This window comes from Filicampus tigris, chromosome 17 (assembly GCF_054856515.1).
Source record: "Filicampus tigris isolate MCC_2025a chromosome 17, RoL_Ftig_1.0, whole genome shotgun sequence".
Lineage (NCBI taxonomy): Eukaryota > Metazoa > Chordata > Actinopteri > Syngnathiformes > Syngnathidae > Filicampus > Filicampus tigris.
Window position 1 is genome coordinate 17,043,722 of NC_141233.1, and position 25,601 is coordinate 17,069,322.

Here is a 25,601-nt window from a genome sequence, read left to right on the forward strand (position 1 = left end):
AAATGACAACAAAGGACGCATCATTTCGCAAAAATCGGACTTTTTTTTCCCGCCTAAAGTCACACGTACAGTCATTCATGTTAGAAAAAAAAAAGCTTCCGTATTTAAAGATTAAAGTCACAAAATTCCAGTAATAAAGTCTTTTCCAGATTCAAGTTGCGATAAAAGTGTATTCACATATTTTCGATATAAAAAGTTCGATGGTTTTGAGATCAAAGGAATACTATTGTTAGGGAAAAAAAGGATATTTTCAAGACTAACGTCAGATATTTCTTAAAGTAAAAATCTGACAAGAAAAATAAAAATTGCATATTTTCTAGAAATCATAAGATTGTCTAAAAAAAAGTTTCAACATATCAGGATTCAAGTCCCTACATTTCAATATTAAAATATGAATAGTGGTAGGTACATTTGCGAGACCAAAAACTGCACGAGTAATGTCATATTTTCGAAGTATTTTTTAGATTTAAAAAGTCCGATTTTTTTTTTTTTTTACATTAAAGTTGTAATTGTACAACAATAAAGTTGTAGATTTGACAAAAAGGTTGTATATTGAAATGAATAATCCAAATGTTTCCCCTTGTCATGTTTTGTGGGCAGCGACATCAAATTCTTCTAGTTAAAGTCGAGTGGTTTACTAGTACTACTAGTCTCGCGCCGAAGTCAACTCGTGCAGTTTTGCAAAGTGGAAATATATGAAATGGCAAGTTTAAATGATGTTTTTAACAATGTTTGTCAACACGGTGAGAACTTCAACTTACCTTACTAGCACCGGGTAGTAGGTGCAGCTTGACGTAGGGGTCCGAAAGCCCATTGTGGTCCATTGGCTTGAGCCCCTGCACCCCCCAAAAAAAGAGAGAGGAAAATATTGTTGACGAGGTATGAAAATGCTCAAATGCATATCAATGTTGTCATATCCAATCAATAAACTTTTAAAATCGATTTTTGTGTTTCAGGACATTTTGATGAAGCTAATTGGTTTTGATCTCACAGTTTTACGGCGCCAGTTTTGATTAGGTTTGTGAGGCTTTTTTGTTGTTGTTTTTTTTTCCGAATTACTTTTCATCGTCTCTACCTATTTCCGACACCAAACAGACGCCGGCCCTCTAAGTCGGACACGACGGCGTAAAAAAATGTTTTGGAAAGCACCCCCGCCAAGCGCGAATGTGGCGGCGATGAAAGACGCTCGATTGTGGGGACTCGCAGCGGATGTGAACAGAAGGAAGGTAGGAGGGTCCAACGCCTCAAAGCCAGCGACAATCTTCCGCAAAAATCCACGGCACTTCCCCGGCTAACATTCTTACATAAAAATAACTAGTAGATCATGACTTAAAACATGGACTAAAAATCTCAAATAATGCCATTTTAACGTGGAAAGGCCATAAGGCGTCGTCATTTCGAGCGTTATAGTTTCAGAATTTTAAAAATAAATGAATGAATCGATTCATTCATTAATCTAGTGAATAATTAACAGATTATAATTTAATTTGCACTTGAATTATGTTTTGGAAAATCTACAATTTAAAGTAAATTTACTAAGTGTGGCCTTACAGGTTTTCCGTTTGACTGGTTTTGAGGCCAGACTGCTTTTCATACAAAATCCAACCCAAATAAGATGCAATATTTAGTGGAATGATTTTACGGACAAAAAGTGGTGCCATCCGGTGGGGCATTTTGTTAAATAACCTCTGCATTCACTCCCTGGGATCTCTTCGTAAGGGTTTCAACGCCAAACTTGACTGACATCTTCTTAACGTGACCACGAGAAGTAAATAAAAGAAACCTTATTTGAAATTTCTTCCATTCTCGCCGCGCCGCGCCGCGCCGTATTGAATGGCAAACGCCGAGCGGACGGAATGCGGGAGTCAATTTACAAGCCCAATCTCCTCGCCAGCCGTGACCCTCCCGCGTCTCGTCCCGCCGCCTTATTTCCTCTCGTTCTCGGGTGAATCATCATCCCCGGATATATACGCAGCGTACGTCTCAAAGGCAGCCTGCATTACACCGCCGTTCAACGATAAAGGTGGCAAGTAACTAAGTACAAATACTTGTTACTTTACGTAAGATGATCAAATCAATAACCCCAACTGAAATGAATTGATTTTTTTCTTCTCTGTTGACTTTTTTGTGTGTCTATACGCAGGGGTTTAATCAGCACTTCTACTTTTATTAGTCATTTTTTGACATCATTATCTTTAGACTTACGAGTAGTTCATCAGAAAACATTTTCTCGTTTGTACTCAAGTGTATTTTCGGACTGTTATGGTTTTTCTTTTCTTTTTTGTTTTACTTAAGTACACAAGTTAAATCAATCATTTTACCAGAGTCACTGACTCTTGCTTAAGCACAGCGTCGTGAGTACTTTTAGCAGGGCAGCTGCATCGGCGCACCCTTTTGGACACTCCATTGATCGTAATTAGCGATTCATTAGAGACGGACGACCGCGGCGAAAAGGCAGATGGGCGACATGCATCACAATGTCGCTAACGGCCGCCAGCAAGAAGACGAAACATCTGCTGGCGCTTATGGCTAATAAGTGGCTTTCATTTCCCAACAGATTTGTTGGGAGTCTGCCGCTTAACATGGATTGAATTGATCAAATGCTAACATGCTAACGGTCGCCACGCTAACATGGAGAACGACTTGGGTTTAAATGAGACAAACATGATTGGGAGACACCTTTTTTGAAACGCTTCAGTGTGGATCCGAGTTGAGTTTTGCCCACTTCTTGATTAGCGCGGCAAGCTAAAATGTTTTCATTTGGTAGTGCCTTGAGATACCAGTTAAATGTGTCCTGCGAAGTTTGTTCGTTTGTTTTGCGCGCGCGCGCAAACACACACACGCTTTGATTCCTCGCGTCGCTATCAGCCTCCTCATCAGCGCGGCATACGCCTTCATTATCATATCTGAGCGGGCCGGTGACGCCGGGGCGGACGAGGCATCGGTCACGTCAAATTACGAGAAGGCTGCGACAGCTAACGTACTCGCACTCTGGACTTGAGCAAAAATAAAGACAACAACTAAGAAGAGGAACTTCATTTACACTTTCAGTTGTCGAATTAAACCCAAAAGTGCTCACTTGTGGTGTCTATAGGCAATTCCAAACGTTTTTGAAGCCTCATTTGATAAACTTGCTGATTTTATTTATTTATTTATTTTTTTGAATCATTCAAATTTGGCAGGGCTGTTAACAGCACTCTTCTTGCCGGTGTGGTGTGTCAAATGTACAAGCATTGTTTATTTTCATGTTACAGCTTTAAAAGTACAGCAGCAAAGTATTTCTACTAAAGTATTACTTTGTGGAAGATGGATTTCACCCAGCGCGTGGGGTTAACGCTAGAGGTTGGGTGGGGGGGGGTGGGGGCGATTTTGTTGGGGGGGAAACACCTGGGTTCTTGGATGCTTGACGCGAGCGGCGGGTGATGGAGGCGGGTAATGTGGCGAGCCGGGCAGATGGGTCCAACTGATCACCGGCGAGCGTCAGCGTTGATGACGCCGCCGCCGCCGCCGCCGCCGATGAGGGGGGGAGGGAGGGAGGGGGGATGGATGGAGTTACGGCTCGGGGTCGCACGGGGACGGGCCGCGTTGATGGAAAGTCATTTATTTGAGCAGGGAAACAAAGCGGCACACGTGGCTGAAGCAGGGCGGCATCAGAGCCGTAACGTAGCCACATGTAGCGCCGACGCGTCTGCACCAAATCGCAGTCTTTTAAGTCATTGTTTTTTAGGGGTTTTTACTTCAGTTTTTGGTTTATGCGCGGGGGATAAAGATCCAGCCCTGCTGCAAACAATGAAGAGCGCGTGTAATTAGTGTCCTGGAGATGCCACAAAACAGGGCGGCAAAGCTCTTTTTTCTGTTAGACACGGCTGACTACATGAAGCTCCTCCCCCTACAAATACGTTGATTGGCAAAATTCCGATCTCTCGCAATTTGGAGCTAAGCGACGCCACGCTCCGTTTCATGTTTTGTGCCGCAACAATTCTTTCACTAATGTCACTAATTGATACACCCAAAATGTTCATGGGTCAATGTGACCCGCTGCATATTAAACAAATATACAATGGGAATGAGTGCAAACCGAAAATAAGGCAAAAACAAAAACATTCATCAAATATTTTTGCAACATTTTAAAGGCGTCAATTCGACCCGCAACATAACAGGTGGTCAAAGTGGGGGTGAAATTGACCCGAAAGACACTAACAGGGTTGAGATGAGAAGAATGGGAGTGACCGTAGTGCAGGTTCAGGTTCAGTACGTTAAGGTGTGGAATCACAATGAGGGAAGTCGGAGGGGACGGGGTGGTCGGGGGGGATGGGAGGGGGGGGGGGGTGCTGGGGTCGTCAATCAGGGTCCACCGCAGGTTGTGGATGCTTGTGGAGATAAGACCTCACGATTGAGTCAAGGATTGGAGCTTATCTCGCAGGCTTACCTTCTTGTATCTGGGAACAGGAAGCTGTTTGTGTGCGTGCGTGCGTGCGTACGTGCGTGCGGAACGTAGCAACACACGGGTATGAAAGCATGCAAAAAAAAAAAAAGACGGTTGGGGAAGAAAAGACAAAAGAGTCATGAGACTGAAAAACAGAAACGTGAGAGTGTCCTAAACGTTATTGCACATGACATGAGACAGAAAGTTGGAAAATAAAAACGATGTGGACCCTCCAAAGTTGAACACAGCACGTCTTTCCAAAAGCCAACTGTCAAGTTTGAAGTTTGGGGGGAAAACCCGTCGCTCCGAAAAGCCTTCATGAATTGCACAGACATCAACTTGCTAGCTTCATGAGCATAGCGCATACGTGATGTTAAGCACAGAATCATCGAAGTGAAATAAGGTGAAATGAGCGGGCGGCCCCCCTCTGGTGCCGCATGCCTGGCAGGCACGTGTTGGAGATGACACAAGAACCACTTGAGGGCAAAATGGCGAAGCGGGCGCAATTTGCACTCAGGGGTGTACTCACGTTTGTTGCCAGCAGTTAAGACATGAATGACTGCGTGTGTGCTCTACACTTGACATTGCAGCAAAGATTGATTTCTTCAATGTTCTCCCGTGAAAATAAAAGGCGGAAAATATCAATCAGAAATAAAGAGGTAGTCGGGGTTTTTTTTTTTTGTCGTTGTTGTTGTTGCTGTTTTCCAATATTAGAGTCAGCACGCAACCTTGTTTGTATTTCACTTTGTCCATGACAGACGGCAACTCGTGGAGCCTTTCAGGCTGTGGTTGCCACGGTTACGTGGCATATAGCTGGTTTGTCACTCCACAATATTCTCCATTCCTATTGGTGGTCGCGTCGCGCAAGGTCGAGTGTTTTATGGCAGCAAGGACAAAGTAGCGTTGTTGTGCACGGCACCACATAAAGAAAATCATTCACCGTACAAGCGGTCGCCTTAATAACCAATCACAGCTTCCCTCTCTAATCGTCACCCAACAACACAGACCGCAACTTTGCTGGGAAAAAAAATGATGGCAACGCCCAGTTGCCGACTTCAGCAAACAACCAATCACATTCTCACAATTGAAACACTGAAAACTAGAGGGGGCGGACTCCAATTTGGTCATTTTTAAGTCCAAATAAGGCTTTCGTTAATTCTGTCACACACAGCCATGGATGTCACGTTAATGTAGTATCAACTTTCAAACAACTGCCACTTTAAAAGTGCCGGAGCAGCAGCACACACAAACGTGACACACAACTAAGACGTCAGACTTCCCTGGGGGGGAAAAAAAAAAAAAAATCATGGCTTCAAGAAAGCTGAGCATTTTGTGTTCTCCAGCTTTAGTGAACGTGGGTGAGCAGGGAAAACTAAAGGGCAGCTGGCGTGTCAAGGTCGGTTGTAGCGTAGGCGGCGAGGAATTAACAGGTGTCCAACCTTCCATTCAACGCTGACGCTGCGTCTGACTCACTCCAAAGGTTCATTCATGCAAACACGCCACCCAACTAGTAGCCATTTTCCCTTTGCGGCATGGAATTTGGTCGGCATGTCTGCCATGAGTAGAACCACAAAAAAGGTCTCAAGAAGCCACATCCCAAAAGACGCAGGACGTCAGCCACGTTGGTTTTAAGCAGATATTGTCAGGTAGCTCCGACCGACCATAAAAGACAAAACTCAAAACGCTATTCGGTCCCAAAAGTCAGTTTCTTTTAGGAGAATGAAATTGGACAGTTGTCTATCATGAGTAGACCCACAAAAAAAAGCCTCAAGAAGCCATGCCTGAAAAGATAGTGGAATTTTGCTTCAAAGTTGACATTTTAGGGTGAATTTGGACATAAAACTCTCATCAAATTCACCCTCCAAAGCTAGTGTCCTTTTGGAGCGTGAAATTTGGTAGTCATATCTATCATGAGTAGATGCAGAAAAATAGTGTCAAGAAGCCATTCCCCAAAACATACTGGAAGTCAGCCATTTGGGTTTAATGCGGATGTTTGAAGCTCATTTGGGCCATTTCTGGGCGCCCTGCAAAGACAAACCTGTTCAAGAGAGTTGGTCTGACGTACTAAATCTGAACCACGTATACATGACAGATGCATGTGGGCGGAGCAGGGCTGCAAAATTTGATGGCTTGCCATAAAGCACAAGACGAATAAAATGTATAAAATAAAATGTAAAACTTGGATTCATGCGTACCGGAGTGAAAGTAGCCTTGTTTTCTACTTCCTCGAAAAGCTGCCTGACCAAACAAACCGCCTCAATTTGGCCCTGATTTAATTAGTGCAACAAGAACAGAGCAAGGGAGCCTGGCGGGGGTGGTGTGTGTGTGTGTGTGTGCGTGTGTGTGTCACCAAGGTATGAGACATTTTTGTTCCTTTGCGCACTCAAAGGCAGACGGGGGAGTGGAAATAACCTCATTTGTCTGGGAATGAAAAGGCGGCGGAGAAGGCAGGGGGTGGTAATTGCTTTAATCAAGGCGAGTTGCGGAGGTAACATTTTGTGCCTCTGACGCATTAGCATGTAAAAGACGCGCTAATTGTTACGCAAGCCCGATGACAGTTTGGCCTGACTTGAGCGTGCAGAAAAAGTCAACATTGGCCACGTCAATGGAGCCGCGCGCGCTATTAAGTCAGGCCCGTGTCCTTGTTTGACGATTTGCTCAAGTCTCAAGACGGCGGGCAAAAAAAACCAAAAGCCTCTGGAAAATGGATGCAATAAATCACCGGGCCCTTCTGCCCACTTGGCAGCTAGCACCGAGGCGAAAACCGGGAATGACTCAGAGGAGAGAGCGATATGGCCGCAGAAACGGAAGCGTACCGCTTTTGGACAGAGGTGGCAAAAGTATTCGCCCTCGGTACTTTGCTTTGTAAAAGTACAGATGCTTGTGAAGTGAAAAAAAAAAAAAAAAAAAAGGGGCTTCAAAGTAGGGGTACTGATTCAACTCTTGTATTAAAACAAACGTCCCAAACACACAGTAGTCCAATTTGAACCAAAAAAAAAAAAGTACTGCCCATGGTACAGTACCGGTGTGCATGAACGTGCCTTTTTAGAGGCGGGGCCGAGTATGGTTCCTCGTGGTCTCGGAGGTTAACCCCTTAACGGCAGCATCTATGAATTGAAATATTTGGGGTTGTTTTTGTTTTTTTTCAAAATGAGGAAAAAGGGGCGTCCGTCAAGTTAGCAGTTCATCTCTCCAGCGGCGCAAGCGGCCGCTAATTGGGCTACGGCGTCTATCAGAGGGAGCGGATGTTATGCTCGTGAAAAAGTTCTGTCGGAATGTTGTGCATTTCCCAGCGTTGGTATCGGGCATCTGCAGATAGTCAAGGTTGTGCCGGTATTTTCTTTCTCAAATGCTATCACGGGCAGTCGCTTGCAGACGGCGCTCTTAATCCTGTCAGGTGAGATTAATGCCATACTCCGCAGCAAAAAAAGACAGCAGTTTCACGCCTCAAAGTGAAACGCGTGAAACCGGCATTAGGATGGAGATGACCCGGGGAAGCCGGCGAATTAAGAAATAAAGGTCTTCTCTATTAATAGAACGCCGCCATTGGAGGCGCCTCCCCTCTGCTGGCAGGGCCAAAGAAAGCGGCATTTTCGGGGAGCTCCCGTTAGCAGGCATGAAAATGGACCGTCGGTAGGCAAGTGTAGCACAAACAGACCCACAAAGAAGCCCCGTCGGGCCCATCCCGAAACGGCACAGAAGTCTGCCATTTTGGTTTCGAGCGGCCGTTGCCATGACAGAGACATTTTGGCCATTTGCAGGTTGTTTGGGACCCCCAAATTTGAAGACAATTCAACTCTCAAGGCCTGTTTTACTGAGCAACATGACATTCGCTAGCCGCGTTTATCGTCACCAAAAAGTCCGAACAACTCATGGCCGACAAGACACAGGAAATCTGCCATTCTGATTTTCGTCAGAGTGTGTGGGTCTATCAAGGCGGCCAAGAACCGCTATCAAAGATGCCATTTGCTAGGCGTGTTTTTCATGACGAGACCCCACAAAAGAGTCTCAACAACCAAAAAGACACAAAGTCTGCCACCTACCTGCATTTGCGCTCGTGTTGCTCCCTTCTGCTCGGCGTATGATGATTTCCTTTGCTACATTTAATCCGCCGCTAATGCTTCTAAAATTGCGCGCGCTAATATGCTTTTCGAAATAATTAGTGCCCGCCGAGGTTAAAAGAGACACAGACGTCTTTCCCACCGCAGGACGTGTTAAGGCGCTATTCCGTGACGAGGCGTGGGCCGCAAAAAATATTCCCGTGGTGTCGTATTAATATTGACGCGGGCAGCATATTGAAAGCGTGTCAGTGGCGTTATGCAAATCGGGCTTCGATTGCCCCTCTCGCTCTCTGCTGTTTATGCATCAGTAAAGGGAAAATGTCAGCAGTCTGTCACTGCCGCAAAATTAACATTTTCAATGGCCAATTGAGCTTTCAAATTTAGCGCCGTACCCAAAATTAGGCCCGTGTGAAAGGTGACTAGAATGGCCGATGGAACGGAGGCTGCCCGATTCCCCGACAAGAATCAAAACAAAAATGTCTTTTTGTGTGTGTTTTGCCCTTGAAGGAAGGTAGGATTTCTGTTTGTGTGCCATAATAATGACTCGCACAAGTCGCTATGACAAACAGCAGTTTTGCTTCAAAACAAAATGTCAGACTTGCTACGATTTTTAGGGTATGGCTATTTGATTTTTCTTTTGGTGGGTCCACTATCGATGGATATGCCTATCCAATCAAAGTGAAACGTGTCTCGGGGCTGAATTTTGAAAAATGAGCTCAAAATAGCCACTTTAAACCAAAAGCGGCAGACTTCCTGTGCTTTTTTTGGACATGGCTTCTTGAGACTTTTTGTGGGACTACAATTGGTAGACATGCAAACCTCATACTGCTAAGTGACAGGTGTCCAGGGCTATTTTTTTTTTTTTCAAAAAGTACAATGCGACCGACCTGGCAATGGCCAAAATGACCTTGAAATGACTGCATCAAACAAAAATGGCACACTCCCTGGGACTTTCTTATGGGTTCACTGGCGATAGATACGACGACCGCATTCATGTTGCTAAATGCAACAGGCTTTGGGGTGGAATTTCCCTAAAAATTTCAGTCGGGCTTACCGAGCCCCGATTATGGCAAAACGGACCATGATACGGTCATTTCCAAACAAAATGGCAGACTTCCTGCATGTTTACAAAAAACGAAGGCAGTCTGAACGGCGTTGACGCCGCCTGACTTGATCTTGTTTGTCCTCAAAAATTCCAATCGGCTAAAGGGAGGCAGTTAGAGTCCCGTTAAGTTCCCTAACAGATGGAAGTAACGATACCTTGGCTTTGTTAATGGTGCAGTGCAGAGCATTGTTCTCCTGGTCGTACAGCAAGCTGAAGTCCAGCGTTCCCAGTGTGGCTGGAAGGAAGAAAACAAAAATGATGGTGATGACGATGACACACAAACAGAAGTCAAACCTTGCTTTCGTCTGGCTCAAGGACAAGTAAAACTTTGGCAGGTTAACTGCTTCCCAGCGAAAACAGAAGTCATCTAAAGTGGCGACGGGGGGAAGTGGAAGAAAGTCATGTCGGATGGGTAAAAAAAAAAAACAACAATAAAAAAAAAGACTCAATTTGCGAGCCTTCTGCATCGCAGCGCTGGTGGTAATTACAAGATGAAGACGGAATGAAAAACACAGCACGAAGTCGGAGGAGGAGGCGGCGACGGCGGCGGCGTGTTTGGCTTTATTGCAGAAACAAGCAGATCAGTGCGGATTCCTTCGTTGTGCCGGATGCGTTTAACGACCGGGACGCGCCTCCTCAGCAACCTTTTCCTGACTGGGCTTGGCAGCTTGACCCTCGGGCTAAAAGTCAGCAGAAAGTGGGCTGCTGCCGCTGCCGCTGCCGCTGCCGCTGCCGCTGCCGCTGCCGCTGCCGCTGCCGCTGCCGCTTGGTGTTAGTCTGCTTGCCTTCTCGATGTCTTCTTACGGAGCAGAGGGAAGATCACAAACTTTTGTCCAATATTCTGAAGGAGCTCTCGGTGTGGCGCTGCACAGTTTTTCAGTTGACAGCAGCCCCATTACCTCCCCCATGGGAGAGTGCGACCGACGGCAACCGCCTCCGCCGGAGTTTTCTTGTTACGACTTTCCCGACTTTGTCATTCCCCAGCCCAAAAGTTGATTTTTGTTGATGTCCTTTGAAAAGCAAAGCAAGACTACGCAACTTCATTTAGTTTAAAAAGAGTTCAAAAGGAACTCCATATGCTCCAAAATGACAGTTGGCTCGTGAGCTAACAGACTAGTTCCTTGCCCTCAGTCACCTATCGGAAAAAAATGTATCTCCAAAAATGCAGACAGCTTGATTTGCTCATAACTTCAATTTCAATTTCGACAAAGAATTTTTCAACTCCACCCAGGTCAGGGCCCTTCGCCTCCTATCGGATAAAACATATTGAGAAAAATGCTGAATAAATCAAAACTGCAGAAACATTCATGTCTGGTGGGGCTTTAAGGGCCTGATTATGTGCTAATGCACTTTCAGGTCAGGGCCCTTAATCTCCCTCTGGATCAGATTTCTCCCAATTCCTGAGAGGTAAATACAGGCGACAATGGGGAATTTTCTGTCTGGCACTTTTCATTTCAAAGCTGAATTTAAATCTTGAACGAAAATTGAACAGTGCCATGTAAGGGCCCTCAGTCTCCTTTTGGATAAAATCGGTTTCAAAAGTGCCGATAAAAACGGGAGAATCTTTTGGTGACGTCTGTCGGATTCTTAAAAGCCTGATTCTGTAACTGATGCGCTTCCAGGCCATGGCCCTTAGTCTCCTCTCGAGTAAAATGTGTCTCCTTATTCCCCAGAAGTAAATCCAAGAAAGCGGCCACACTTTAGCGGGCACCGTGCGCTCCGGACAAACAAGTGGCAGAGTGTTCATTTGCTTGTCCGTGCCAGGCTCCAGTGAGCAATTTTCTCGCATGCTTTGCGGCGGCTTCCCATTAGAGAGGGATGACACGTCCTGGTCAAGCAAAAAAAAAAAAGTGTTGTTTGTTTTGCTTATTAGCAAAGAGATGATTTCAGACGGATGGCAACAGCGACTTGTTTTGGAATTTGCTCAAGGGCCAGCCGCGCACACTTGACACAACAATCTGGCGCTGACCTCGGGGGGCTTGTGCGGCGAGACCAAATGGAAAGGAGGGTCCGCGCACACTTGACAGAAGCGCTTCCTTCCCGCCGCAGCGGGGAAATGACTCACGCATTTGCATACTGATCAAGAATTACACGCGTTGCCTTGCGTTGCCTTGTCTTGCCCGTCCGTCCGTCCGTCCGTCCTATTTGCAGCCCCCTCATCATGATTCACAATTAGGGTTGGAGGGGAACGCATCCGAAATAATTGGCAATGTTTCAAGTGATTTTGCTTCTTGTTTCTTTTTCTCACCTGCAATTTCAAACCACTTCCCAGGTGTCTTAATTACATGTCTGTGACATGCATTTACCCCTCAAGGATCACAAATTTGAGCGTACGGGGAGGTCGCGCTGCCGCAAATAGCGAAAAGTATCGGAGGTGTTTAGAATAGGGCCGGGCCATTAGGGAGAAGATAATAATCACAGTCAATGTTGACCGATATTGAAATCACAATACATGAAGATTATTTGTTGATTTCAAATTTTGGACTGATTCAACAAACAAAAAACAATTTGCAATATAATTTGAAAGTACAACAAGAAAATAAAGGAGTAAGAAAGTAAAATGACCTCATCTCATTGTCTTCCGCTCTTCCGAGGTCGGGTAGGCCCAGACTTCCCTCTCCCCAGCCACTTCGTCCAGCTGCCCCCGAGATGTTTGCAAGCCAGCTGGGAGACAGACGCCTCTTTGGCGTTTCCTGGGGCCGGTCCTCTGGGCCTTCTCCCAGTGGGACATGCCCGGAGCACCTCACCAGGGAGGCGTCCAGGCGGCATCCCGACAAGGTGCCCGAACCACCTCCTCTGGCTCCTCTCATTGCGCAGGAATGGGCGGCTCGACTCTGAGCCCCTCCGTGATGACCGAGCTTCTCAGCTTATCTCAAAGGGAGAGCCCGGACACCCGTGGAGCAAGCTCACCTCGTATCCGGGCAATACGATGTGATTCAGTGAAATTACTGAACGTTGCGATCCGATCAGAGTGACCAGAGTAAATACGATGCCATTCAGTCCAATTCAATTGAAATACGATAAGTCGACTTGCGATATGATGATGCGGCTCGGTGGAATTATGATGAGATACACTTTTGTCAAATTGAGTCGCGATATGTTGAGATGGACCCTAATTACAATTCACTACGAAGCGATTCAGTCAAATAACGGTGTGATACAATCAAATTGATCCCAATTATCATGCTATATGATCCGTCTGCGTTACGATTCCCTCCAGTTAGTACGTGATACTCTTAACCTCAATTACACTGAGATACGAGTCCCTCAAATGACGACGCCATACTGTGCGGCGTATGTAGCTACACCTTGCTGTTGTTGTTGTTGTTGTTGTTTTCACCCCCATCCCTCTAATGTGACACCATTGGTATTGGAAGAGGGGCCAGCTTTGCTCAGCAACTCCCCGCCGAGCTCATTTCCAAAGCTTTTGGATTTGTGGCGGCTGCTCCCGTCTGTACTGCGAAAGCAAGTGTGCGGCAGCCAAAGTCACAAAAGGGGCAAATCGGCTGCGGGAGAGTTCATCAATTCCTCAGATCTTTAGTGCCACATAACTTCATCGGGCGTGTGGATTTCCGAGCTTTGGGGGCCGCGTCCCGGGAGACGGCTTTGCGTCTGCCCGATTTATTGAGGCAGGACGGAGCTCGCCTGCAAATAATCCACGTTGGCCTCGGTGTCTTTCCGACACCCGGATGAGCCGACCTTTCCTGTACGGTGGCCTGCCGCTAAAATCCGGAGGAAAACGTCCAGGGAAAGATCTCGTTTGATCAAAAGGAGGGTTTGACGGAATAAGAATCATTTCCGTCCCGTCAATGGGTCACCAGCCCGTTTCCATCACGTTCATTCTCGACTTTCCCGCCCGCGGCATTGTTGCGGCGTGCAGCAAAATAAACCTGAGAGCTCTTCAGGCGTGCGGTCGATGTGTCGATTTGAGCCTGCTTTTTCGGGCAGGTGCGATTGTGACTCATTCATCGCGGTCGTCAGCAGAGAGTCGGAGAAGCGTTTCATCGCCTCAAAAGCTTCTAAAAATATCGGAAAGGTTCGAGGAAGCCGGCGTTCGGGGAAGGATGCGCATCCGGCAGGCTACGCCGGTCACAATGGCGAGTAGATGAAAGGCCGTTTTAGGCGCTATCGCGTTGGAATAGTCACAAAAGTGCACCAACGCGCTGGGAACTCAACGACGAGGAGAGATTGGCTTGGGCGAGCGTTCCATCCGCTTCACTTTACTTGTGGAACAATTTCGGTGACTATCCGAGTCATCATTTCAGTGCCGGAATTTATTTTATTTTTTTGTCTTGAAACAGTTGCGATTCATCTTCATACAACACGCATCCTATTGTGGTAAGTCTTCAAAAACGGTCACGACAGCGCAAGCATGGTATGTTGCCGCGAGGAGCTTTCGCCACGTGTCGGCATCACGCACCAAATCGCACTCGACGAGCTCAAGCGGCGCTGCGACGCCTCTAAAAATACCGCCGGTGTCTATTTTTAATGAAGGAGGCGGCAATCGAGATGCGTCCAACGGGTCCACATGCGCCACCTGATCAAAACGCCACAAAAACCACCTCAGCGTCTGGTTGTTTGGTCGTCACGGCGATAGAGGCCCCGGCCGCCTCGGCGCAGAAATAGTGCCACGCGTGAATCGCCTGACACTAAAGGTGTCGCCATGACAACTGAGGAAGATCCATAAAGAGTATTAAACGACAACAAGTGGACCATCAGCTCTCCCGGGATGAAAGATGCTTCGTAGCGGGCGTCGGCCGCGAAGCGGTCCTGCCAATGCGACCGTGTCGAGGGGTTAGCGGGGTTCAAGGTGCTTCACGGGGCGTACGCGGCGCGGCGCGGCACGGCAACACGCGTTGGAGCGCTCAATTGACATGAGGAGCACGTCAACGTCGAAGCGTGTACTCGGTTATGAACGCCTCGTCGTCTCCTCATCCGCGCAGGCACGCGCCTTGGAGGGGAAGCCTTCATTTGGACAAAAAGACGAGCCCGCGCCGTTACGCGGCGGTTACAGTTCATCAGAATTCTGCCGAGAGGAAGTGACAACAGGGACCAAAAGCGACTTGCTGATGAGACAAACGTATGCCGACAGCAGACTCCATGAGGCTGACTCAAAGATGAAAGGCGGCGGCGGTGGCGGCGGCGGCGGGCAGGCGTGAGGCATGTTTTGCAGAAAGCACATTAGGCAATATTTTGCTATTCGCCGCCGCCGCCGCCGCCGTCTGTTCCTCTCTGGAGGCGTTTCATAGACGGCGGCGTGCAACAGGGGGAGGCCGGGCGAGGAATGCGCAGGCAAGCAACAGATTTGGGAGCCTGGCGATTCGATTTCACTTTGTGTGGCCCCGGGGCTGCTTCTTATATGAGGAGGGAAAGACAACACGCACTCAAATGGTGGCGTGCGCTTGACAACATATAATAAGTGAAAAACAAAAAAAAAAAAAGCTCCGTCCCTTGCTAACCAAAACAGCCGCCCCCACTGAAGCCAAAACGCTGTTGAATTTGGTTGAATGGGCGGTTGAGCAAAATTGAGGAAGCCTAACCCAGGCTTGAAACCATACGCTTAATTTGAAACCTTACGCCTGGCTTGTAAGCCTCTGTTTGCGCCCTACCTCTGTTTTAAAACCCTAAACCCTAGCTTTAAAACCTAGTCGGGGAGTCCAACTCATTTGGAATCCAAACCAAGGTTTGAAACCCTAATTTGTAGCCGTAAACCAGGTATGAAACCCTAACATGGAAGATGAACATTTTGAGACCGACACCCTGGCTTTGATACCCCCGACAGCCTAAGGCTAGCTTGAAACCCTAACTTGAAGCAATAAAGCCGACTTTAAAACCTAGCTTGAAACCCTAACCCTCGCTTGGCACTTTACCCAGGGCCATTCTACTTACTGCCCGTGTTGGTGCCTTACCGGAGGCGTGGCACGAAGCCTCCCAGAGCCCATTGCAAAGTGTCAATATGCGTTAGCACCAAGTGTGTCAAAGTCAGGACGGGAGGCGCGCGCGTGCGCGCGTTATCGTTTTGGGTCGCGCGCGCTGATTTTCAGCCGTGGCTGGGCTGTTCTCCTTTTGACAGTAATGGCGCGTTTGCCCGCTCTGGCGGCTTATCGGGCCATCACGCCGCGTGTTATTGTCCATTACGGGATTTCGTCTCCCCCCCGGCGGCGCAGACAACACGCGGAGACACTTTGCGCCTGGAAAAGCTTACTAAACGCCTGAAAGCCTCAGCGGCGCTCAGCGCGCTGCCAAAGCTTTTGCGCAAGATACGACATATGGAAACTGGAACGTCAGCTACCCTAACGCTCCTTTGAATCCCTACTTTGAAATCATAACTACGGCTTAAAACCTTAACTTGAACCATTCATGAAGGCTTGAAACCCTACCGTGAAACCTTAACACAGACTTGAAACCCTATTTTGAAATCCGGGTGTAAAATCCTAATTCAAAAGCCTTACGCAAGCTTGAGACCCCAATTTAAAACCCTAAATGGAAACATTGATAAAATCTTGAAACCCTCATTTCAACCTGATTGCAACCCACTTTGAAACCCTAACTCAGGCTTGAAACCCCACTTTGTAACCCTAACCCTAGACTTGAAACCCTAACCCCAACTTTAAATGCAATTTTGAAACCCTAACCTTGTCTTGAATTCCTAATTTGAAAACCCAACACAGCCTTGAAACACTAACATTGTCCAGACCTAAATTTGACGCCTAACCTTGACTTTGAACCCTATTTTGAAAGCTCAACAACCCTCAATTCTTTCTTTAAACCCTAATCCTGTCTTGAAAAACATTTTTTTTTTTTTTTTTTTTAAATATATCACCCTGACACTCACTTGAATCCCTACTTAAAAAGCCTCGCAGTGCCTTGAAACCTCAAACTGAAACCCTAACCCAGACGTAAAACCCAAACTGCACATCCTAACCCTGACTTTTCACCCCAATTTGAAACTCTAGGCCTAGCTTTAAAGCCCCAACCGGGGCTGGAAATGCTAAGCCGAAAGCCTATTTGGATTTGTGTACCAATAAAGAGGTGCACATTGCTTGCTTTTGGAAACGCTTATTGGATGAGTTGTAATATATTTCATTGTATCGCTACTCACATCTCTTAAAAGACAGATTTTAGCGCGCGTGTGCAGGCGCACGTTTTGGCCCGGCCACATGCATGCACGACGACTGTATAAAGCAATTAGGCTATCTGGCCGCACGCACTCCGGCTGGGAGAAAACACAGCGACTAATCCGGTTGGTTGCCAGGAAGTGAGCGAGCCGGACGAGGCGGCCCCCGTTTCCAACGGCCGTCAAATGGGCCGGCGCGGTCGGCCGGACTTTTTTCCGTATCGGGCTGCGGAGCAAATAAATGGCCAGTTGTGGAAAATTGGAGGTGGGGAGGGGGGTCATGCGGAAAATGAACCGAGGTGCGGTCTATTTCCTGGCGGCGCCAATTGTCGTCGACACGCTCTGTTGGCAACAATTTCCATAAACGCTACACGCCACAGCCAGCCATCCAAATGACGATCTTAACTCTGACGACAGATTCAATTACACGGGCCAAAAAGAAAAAAGAAAAAAAAACGCAATTTAGTGTCACCCATCTGTCCAGTATTCCAGTGTGAGCTCTGGAATACTCCCAAAATGGCTGACACAAGCCAAAACGGCAGACTTTCTGGTCAATTCCGGTCATGGGTCCTTGAGACTTTTTCATGCGTCCTCTCATGATGAGGCAAGTCCACCCAAATGCCTGTTGCTCGGTCAAACTGGTGGGAGGGGCTTATTTTCCCCCCAAACTTTCCAGACCCCTTTTTGAGGGAATTTGGCCCCAAAATGTCTGTTTCAAAACAAAATGGCCGGATTCCTGTTCAATACCGGGCATGGGTCCTTGAGACTTTTTCGTGCCTTCAGTTATGACAGACATTGCTGCCCAATTTTGTGTTGATTGGTCATACTGGTGTGGGGGGCTAATTTTTTTTTAAAAACATCATCACTGCCCAATTTTGTTCATTGGTCTGACTGGTGTTGGGGGCATTTTTCTTCTTTAAACTTTCAAGCCTAGAATTCATTCTAAAATGACTGCTTGAAACCAAAACGGCCGATTTCAATTGATGGGTTCTTTTGTGCGTCCAGTTATGATTGACATGTCCGTCCAATTTCACTTCAATCTGTGAAATGTATGCGGGGGCCAATTCTTTCTCTTACGTTCAACTAACTTTGGCGGTTGCGGTCCGGTCACGGTGGGCCCTGAAATGGGCATAATTTAACATGAAAAGCGTGCGGGCGCGTGTGAGCTGGCCGAGTAAAAGGAGAGCGGCGTGACGACGCACGCTGACAGATGTCGCTCAGTCAGGGTGTCAGCTGTGATTTAGCGTCACTTGCATGAAGAGCACCTTCACACACACGCCAGCAGACGCACGCGATCTTCAGAGCGGACGCCGCTGATCAAATAAAAGCACGCCATTTTAATTTGGGTGGATTGACCTCTACCGTCCACATTTTTGGACCAATTCAAACTGGGCAAAATTTTTTTTTTTTTCCTCAGTCCACATTTTTCGATGAATTGTAAACGTTGCAACTTTAAATTGTTCATCTTATCCATATGTGACGCACCCCCCCCCCCCCCCCCCCCCGAAATTTCAAAATAAAAGCTCCAAATTTTGCGTTTTGGAGATCTTGGATCCATTTGGGCACAAAAGGCCACAGGCGTGGCAACTAACCCGAGCGTTAATCCACGGCGTGGAGATTTACGAACGGTCGCATATCTCATCTGCTCAGGCCGCGGATTAAAGATGTGACGGCACGATAGGGACGGGTCGCGGGGAGCCTTTTGCTTTGTGGAGGCGCGGCGCCGGAATTGCCTGCGGATCAATAAGCGGCCGTCAGACACAACTTGATTGATCGTGCGTTTTATCGCCGGGTAGAATAGCAGAACATCTGCCGTCGATACGGGAAACGGGCGCGTTATCCTCGCACGACCTGTTTTTCACGCAGGTTCACATCCACGGGGCGCCATCACTTTTAACCTCGGTCAACATTTACACTCTCGAAACGAGTTTCTTAATATGCTAATGAGACAAATCACAAGCAGGTAAAAAGGGACATGGGAGGCGGCGGCGGCGGCCTGTGATTGGCGCACAGCTGAGCCAATGATAGCACTTTCCTCACCAGAATAGTGACGGTAGGCAATCAAAGAAAAGATGCCACATTAAATAATAACAACCAAACTGAAAATAAAATAAACAGGAAAATATACATAACACTGCCAAAAAGAACATGAAAAAAGAAATAAAACAGGTGCTGAAAAGATAATATGGTATAAATAATAAGCAATGCATAAAATACAAGAGATAAAACTGATAAGGTTCTGAACACTAAGTTGAATAAATTGAAATGAAAAAATTAGATGCTCAAGTTTTTTTTTTACAATTTTTCATAGATTTTACCGTATATTGTATGAATTTGTTAAATGTGTTTTTGCCCCCAAACTTCTCACCGCATTTTCAGATACGACAGCATCAAAATAATTCCAAATTCATTTTCACTTTCAGCGCTTTCTTACACATTGCACACTCGGTGCTTTCCAAATAGCGTCCGTTCATTATTTTTCTGCAATTCCGGCGGAGTCGGACCAAGTGGCTATTGAATGGCGTCTTTTTCAACCCGTTCATTATTATTTGCACCGTGGACAAAGAATCAGGCTTTGTTTTCAACAATTTGCTGGGCAGCAAATACCAGTAATCAAGACACTAATGAGGCCAAGTCCAACACAATCACGTGCGCCGTCGTCTGATTAGTGAACAGGGGTGGGGCTGGGGGCTTATTTGGGACGACAACTAATGCCGGTGCTTGTCTGCTTTATGTTTGATTGTTTTCTCACTCGGTAGAAACGGAGTGAGAAAACGGAACGGAACGAAATTGGGTTGGACATGTCTATCATAACAGCACGCGCAAAAAAGTCTCAAGAGCCATGTCTGAAACTGAACAGGAAGTCGTCCATTTCGGTTTGAAGCAGCCATGTTGGGGCTAATTGGAAGGCTTGAAAGTTGACAAAATTAGCCCCAAGTATAACTGATCAATGCAAAATGGGATGGACATGCTGCCCTGCACTGAAGACGAAGTCAGCCATTTTGGTTTAACAAAGACATTCCAGGGCTCATACTGTGACAAAGTCATATTAGGGAAGACATCTAAGTACCTATAATAAATGACCAAGTATCCTCGACGGACGGTGGAAGTTTTATTGTCTAATCCGGGTGGGGCACGACATCAAAGTTGGACAATCGTTTCCCAGGTGGGCCTTAAAAAAAGGGAATGAAAAGCGAGGCATTTGAGGTGCTGCTTTTCTCTGTGCACCGCACTGCTTCTGGGGCGCGCGGCGCCCTCAAATTGAAGCAGTTCATCAGGGCGTCGGCGGCCGTGACGGGGACAAGCTGGAGGTTGGGGGTCACGGCAAGAGTAAGAGCTTGATTGGCTTGGTTCAACAGAGGAGCCCATTTTACAAAAGACGGACAAGGACGCGTTCAGGCTCCCAACGCTGTCAATCACTGGCCTGCGCAAGATGAAGCGGTCGAGCGAGGTCGCGTGTGTAAAATATTTTTGAAGAAATGTTCAATTGTGATGAATACACGTGATTGGTGTATATTTTGAAAATGTAAACCTTCTCGAGTCCTATTTTTCTCGCTTTTTATGCAATTGCGTCATCATTTTTCTTCTTGTTGTTTTTCTTCCCCCATTTTAATTGAACTTTGACCCGGTGACGTCTAATTTCCTACGGCTGGAACCGAAACGTCATTTATGCAACAGCGACTGCAGACTGTGGAAAGCCGTCGCCAGCGTAACGCGCCGCCCGTGTCACTGAGTTCTTGTTATTTAATTTTCTCCCGCCTCATTGGAGCGCTCCACGCAGCAGCTGTCTGAAAACAGTGCGCATCTTGGCTTTTTTTTTCTCTCTCTCTCTCTTTCCAGCCCTGCAAGGCCGCCACGACACAATGCCACAAATGCCCTTGTTTCGTCTGACACACTTTCAAAGAAGCCATTTTGGAAGCGCACATTGCGGAGAAGATGAAGTGAGCGCAACCACAATCACTTGATTGGCCCTCTGACACAGTCCATGATTGGACTTCTTTGTCACGTTGCGCAATCCGTGTCCAGATAAATGCAAACGGCCACACAACAAGCAATGTTTGAGCCACTTCTGGATCTCGAGTAGTGTTTAGTCAACTACAGCGCAATAAGGAAGCGTGAGTGGCTTCGCTGGAAACTTCGCGAGGGCAAGAGGCTCGGGCTGTTTTTCTTCAGCTGGCGTTAGCGCAAAAGCTTCTTCAGGCTTCTGCTCGAAAGCAAAAAAAAAAAAAAAGAATAAAGTGAGGAAAAGCCTACTAGAACAGCTGAAATGTATTTGGGGTGAATCAGAGGTAAGTGTAACTCGTGCCTCCCATTTAGCATGAGTTTCAATGAAATGAACACAGGCAGGGCGTGCACACTTGTGCAACCACATGAACTCAGTGGTTTATTTGTACTTCCCCGGTTGTAAAGTTGCTTTTGTTTTTTTTTATCAACTGAGTTGTACATGTTATATAGAGCTCACATTATTGTTGGAAATGTTTTGAAATGATGTACCAAAGTCTTTTTTTTTTGCATTTGAACAGGGGTGTGTCAACTTTGTCCGACAGCTACGAGACTTAATAGCATGCTTACGAGCCTCTTGATGAGAGGCGAAGCATGAAAAAAAAACATACTTTAGGAGTTCTTTAATAACGTACTGTACAGTGCGCCACAGAGCTTTGCTTTAAAGACGACTAGCTAATGGGAAAGGCCACAGACAGGCTAACTGGAAGCATCGGAGTTGATATTCGAACACAAGCCGTGGAGCAACACATGTAGACAGGATGCAAAGAAGGACTTATTTTATGATGGCTTACGGAGAAGCTGCGACCATCTCCATGTATTGTCTGTCTTAAACTACCTCGAGGTGGCCAAGGCGTGCACACCAGAAGGAGCAACACCATGCCCATTGAACATAGGCCAAAATATGGAAAAAAAATAGGAACGTTTGATTCCACTTTTTTGCAGACCGATGCTAGTACAAGTATTGACGCTTGAGTACTCACGATACCGAGTAGGCCGGAACGGATTAATGGCATTTCCGTTCATTACACCGAGGAAAGACACTAGTGTACTTCTTCCCAAATGGACTGCTTGGAACAGAGTGTGCACTTCCTGCGTACTTCCTAGCGACTCGGTCGGCGTGGATGTATTCCGTTTGGAGGTTATCCTCGCGCAGATGAATGAAAGAATGCCACCGCCGCCGCCGCCGCCTTTTGTGCGGCAGAGCGAAAGCGTGGGCAGAAGCCTCGCTACTCGCCGGCGTCTATTCAGCGCCGATCGAGACAACGCCGCCGCGGGAGGCTCAGGTACACGAGGAAAAAGCAGCGGCAGGCAGAGTGACATTTCAAATCAAAGCAAATTCTGCGGGCTCCCCTTTGTTCCAACAAATGCGACATTGATTGCCAGTAAAAGACATTTTTATTCAGGCACTGAGGCACTACTAAAACTCTTCTGTTAAGCCAGAGGGAAAAGCTTGTACTGAGCTCGTGAGTAACACATGGAGCCCGCCTGACCAAAATGGATTGTTTTTTTTTTCTTTAGCCGATGCCGATTTTGCTATTTAGCAGAATAAAATATTGACAACCGATTAATGGGCCGATTCATTTCAAAAATATAGAATGAATAAAATCACGTATTTTTGCTTGCTTACAAGGGAAACATTTGACTGTTTTACAGTACTTTGTCCTAGTATTTGTTCAAATTTACAACAGAGAGAAAAACAACAACTGGCAAAAATTGACAGAGTTTTGCCACTACTTTACACAATTACAGTAAATCTAACTAATCAACTACTCTACTGCAATAGTAACACTGCTGGCCCCTTGGAAAAAATGTTGCAAAAAATATTTTCCACAAACTCGTGGGTGTTTTGGTGCTACTAGTAGAGACCAGGAGGCTATTAGTGACATGCCTACTAGTTGGCTTTGGTATAGTTAATGGTGTACCTCAGTAGGATTTCATTGCATAGGAGCAGGACAGAAGTGGCACTAGTAGCGGGGAAAAAAAAAAACAGAATAAGCACTAAAGCGTTGGCTGCAGAGTCGGCGGCGCTTCTACGATAGCTAAAGAGCGATTCAGTTGTATTTGATTGCAAGCGTGAACAGGGCCATTAGAATAAGCAAGTCCGTTTTATTTATAGAGCACTTCTCACCGAGAGGACCGGCAAAGTACTTGAGCTGCTTCAAATACAGTCAGACGCACCAAAGGCCTCTGCGGCAGGGTGATTTCCGAGCAAAATCCCTCCCGTCAATTCCTCTCATTGAGCACGAGGGATAAAAAAAAGACGGTGTCATTTGCCGCAATTCAAATGCAGATCACGCTAATGAGACCCTGTGTACATTTTTGTCTGCTGAGTAATTCAAAGACTTTTTTTTCTTTTTTCTTTTTACACTCGGCCCGGTCGGCCATTTCCAATTAATCCCGAGCGCCTGCAGTTAATTGGCTAGACTATTCATTCGCCCACGTCCAGTTGAGAAAAAAAGAGAAAAAAATGGACGAACCAAAGGCCTCACCAATCTGCAATTATTGGCACGAGCGAGCGCAAGGTGTATCAACGGCGGTGACAAACTGGAGCAAACTTTCAAAAAAAGGCAGCAAAAAAAGATCAGAGTTCGGAAACCAAAACCTAACTAACAGCAATTTGCAATTTTTGTGTGTATACGTTATGGATCACCGCCAGTTGCTTCTTGTGACGATATTCTGCGTATCAAACCTCATGTTTGCAGTGCTCTTTGAAAATGCTCTTATCAGAGTGACTTACGTTGCATATCGCAGCTAACTGCTTCTTCCGAAGTATTGTTGTTATGAATGAATTTTTATTCAAATTTTCTCAAAAGTTGAAACAGCTACAGCAATTAGCATGAAAGTTTTAACCACTAGCCGAGCAACTTCTGGGCAATTAAAAAACAAACAAAAAAAGCACTGAAAATGCTCATTGTTTGGAAAGCAAAAGCTAGCTAACGGCAAAATTGCCATTATAGCTCACGTTTTTTGTTTTAACCATGCTTGTTAACACTTGAAAATGTTTCCCACAATCTTTTTTTATTTAGAAATGTTCATGACTTTCATGACACAACCTTTTTGTTTTGGAAAATGACACTATTTGTTGGTATTTCACCAAAAAGTGTTGTTATTTTTTATCTTCCAATTTTTCCCAACGATCAGAAAAACATTACAGAGTTATCAACTAGCCTTGTTGTTCACATTGAACTTTGTGCTCAGATCTGCTTTGGAGTCTGCGCTATTTTAGTTCAGCTTTAATGACTTCTTCTGTTGCGTAAAGCGAGGCGAAATGAGCGCAATGACAAATAATTTGATCCCATATGTTCCCGACTTTCCTTGAGACACCACGCACACGGGCGCGAGGTTGGAGGATGCTGGCCCAGCCAGCAGAAGGCCTCAGTGGGAGTTTTTGCTGCGCTCACTGAGTTATCAGCCTCCCGCTGGCCACCAGAACGTCATCAGTCTGTCTCTTCCACCCAAAAAAAAAAAAAAAAAGACTCAAGCCTGGTAAGAAGAAAGTGAAGGAGTCTTGAGTTTTCTCAAGTAAAAAGCCTGCAATTAGCTGCCTTAAACCAAAATGGCTGACTTCCTCTTCATCTTTGGGCATAGGTCCCGGAGACTTTTTTTGTGCGTCTTACGCTAGGAAATGTCCACTCGAATTTTAGGTCCATGAGTGAAACTGGTGTCTGTGGCTATTTTTTGTTTCCAGAGGGCGCGACGAATCATCTGGTCAAAGCAAAAATAATAAACGCAACCTGTTTACATGTGAAAGGTAGGTGCTGCCGTTTTGGTGAGCAATAGAGTTCCAGCAAAATATCAGATATGCAAGCGACTACTCATAACGTTCTTTATCGAATGAACAAATGGGAGGTATTGCTGTTGATGTCAAGCCTTTGCTCAGAGGTATTTGCGAATAATGCAAGCCGGTGAGCCGATAATTGATGTGTACACGCTTCTCAGAGGAGTGTCATTCCACACAGCCGGCCGGGCGTTCATTCCGGGAAAACGATCTTTTCGCACATTCTGTCAGGTTCGCACGACCTCCGTCGCATTCTCAGACACGGAGAGAATAAGAAAGCAATTACCAGCCAGCCGGCCGGCCGGCGCGAACGCTCTGTCAAGGCTCACAGTCTGACAAAAAAAAACAACAAAAAAAAGTCCAACTTTAGCACTTCTAAGCCGCTTCACAAATGGAAAATGTTTATGCTTGGCGAGTTGTAATCTGTCATCGCATCTTTATGCGGCTTTTAGCTTCTTCCTCATCTTTTTTTTTTCTGAGCGACAAGTCAGGAGTTTTTATAGTGGAAAAGGCAGAGATGCGAATCAAGTGACATATGAGGAGGTCTTGTGTAAGTCTTCAGTCCTTTAGTCTTGGACCAGTCGAGTCAAATCGCATTATGTCAAGACAAGATGAGTCAAATCAGGTTATCGCGAATCCAATCAAATCAGACTCAAGTCGAGTCGAGTCGAACCAGGCTTTTCGAGCCAAGTCAAATCAAGTTAGCGCAAGTCGAAGCAACTTTTATTAATCAAGTGCTCTCGAGGAGGATTCGTCTCGGGTCGAGTCAACTCAGGTTAGCTCGAGTCGAGTCAAGTCGACTCAAATCTGATTGTTACATAAGTCGAGGCAACTTGAATCAAGTTCTCTCGAGTCGAGTGGAGTCGCATCAGGTTCTTCCGAGTCAAGTCAAATTAGATCTCAAGTCAGTCATTTACAGGCTACTAATGTTTTAAAAAGATCTAAATGTGATGATTTGATGTGAACAATTCTCGCGAGGATATTCTTGGCAAAGAACATCAAAACCTACCCGGACCGCAACTGCGTGTACTTGGAAAAATGGGAACAGGCCAAGAAATGTCCTGGGCAGAACGGTTCTTCAACGCCTCGAGTCTCCATCTCTTGACATC

General features: G+C 46.2%; 1 protein-coding gene across 2 annotated transcripts in view; it reads right to left on the reverse strand.

Moving 5' to 3' along the window:
- doc2b (double C2-like domains, beta) overlaps window positions 1-25,601 on the reverse strand; it is a 50,036-nt gene that overhangs the window by 14,389 nt on the left and 10,046 nt on the right. Inside the window, exons 2-4 of one of the 2 annotated variants that reach the window (XM_086057166.1) lie at window positions 9,748-9,827; window positions 4,430-4,453; window positions 762-836 (exon numbers count right to left, since the gene is read on the reverse strand). In XM_086057166.1, the coding sequence (XP_085913292.1) occupies window positions 762-836; window positions 4,430-4,453; window positions 9,748-9,827 (179 nt within the window). The remainder of the gene's footprint in view (window positions 1-761; window positions 837-4,429; window positions 4,454-9,747; window positions 9,828-25,601) is intronic. The other variant, XM_086057167.1, reaches the window with a different exon arrangement.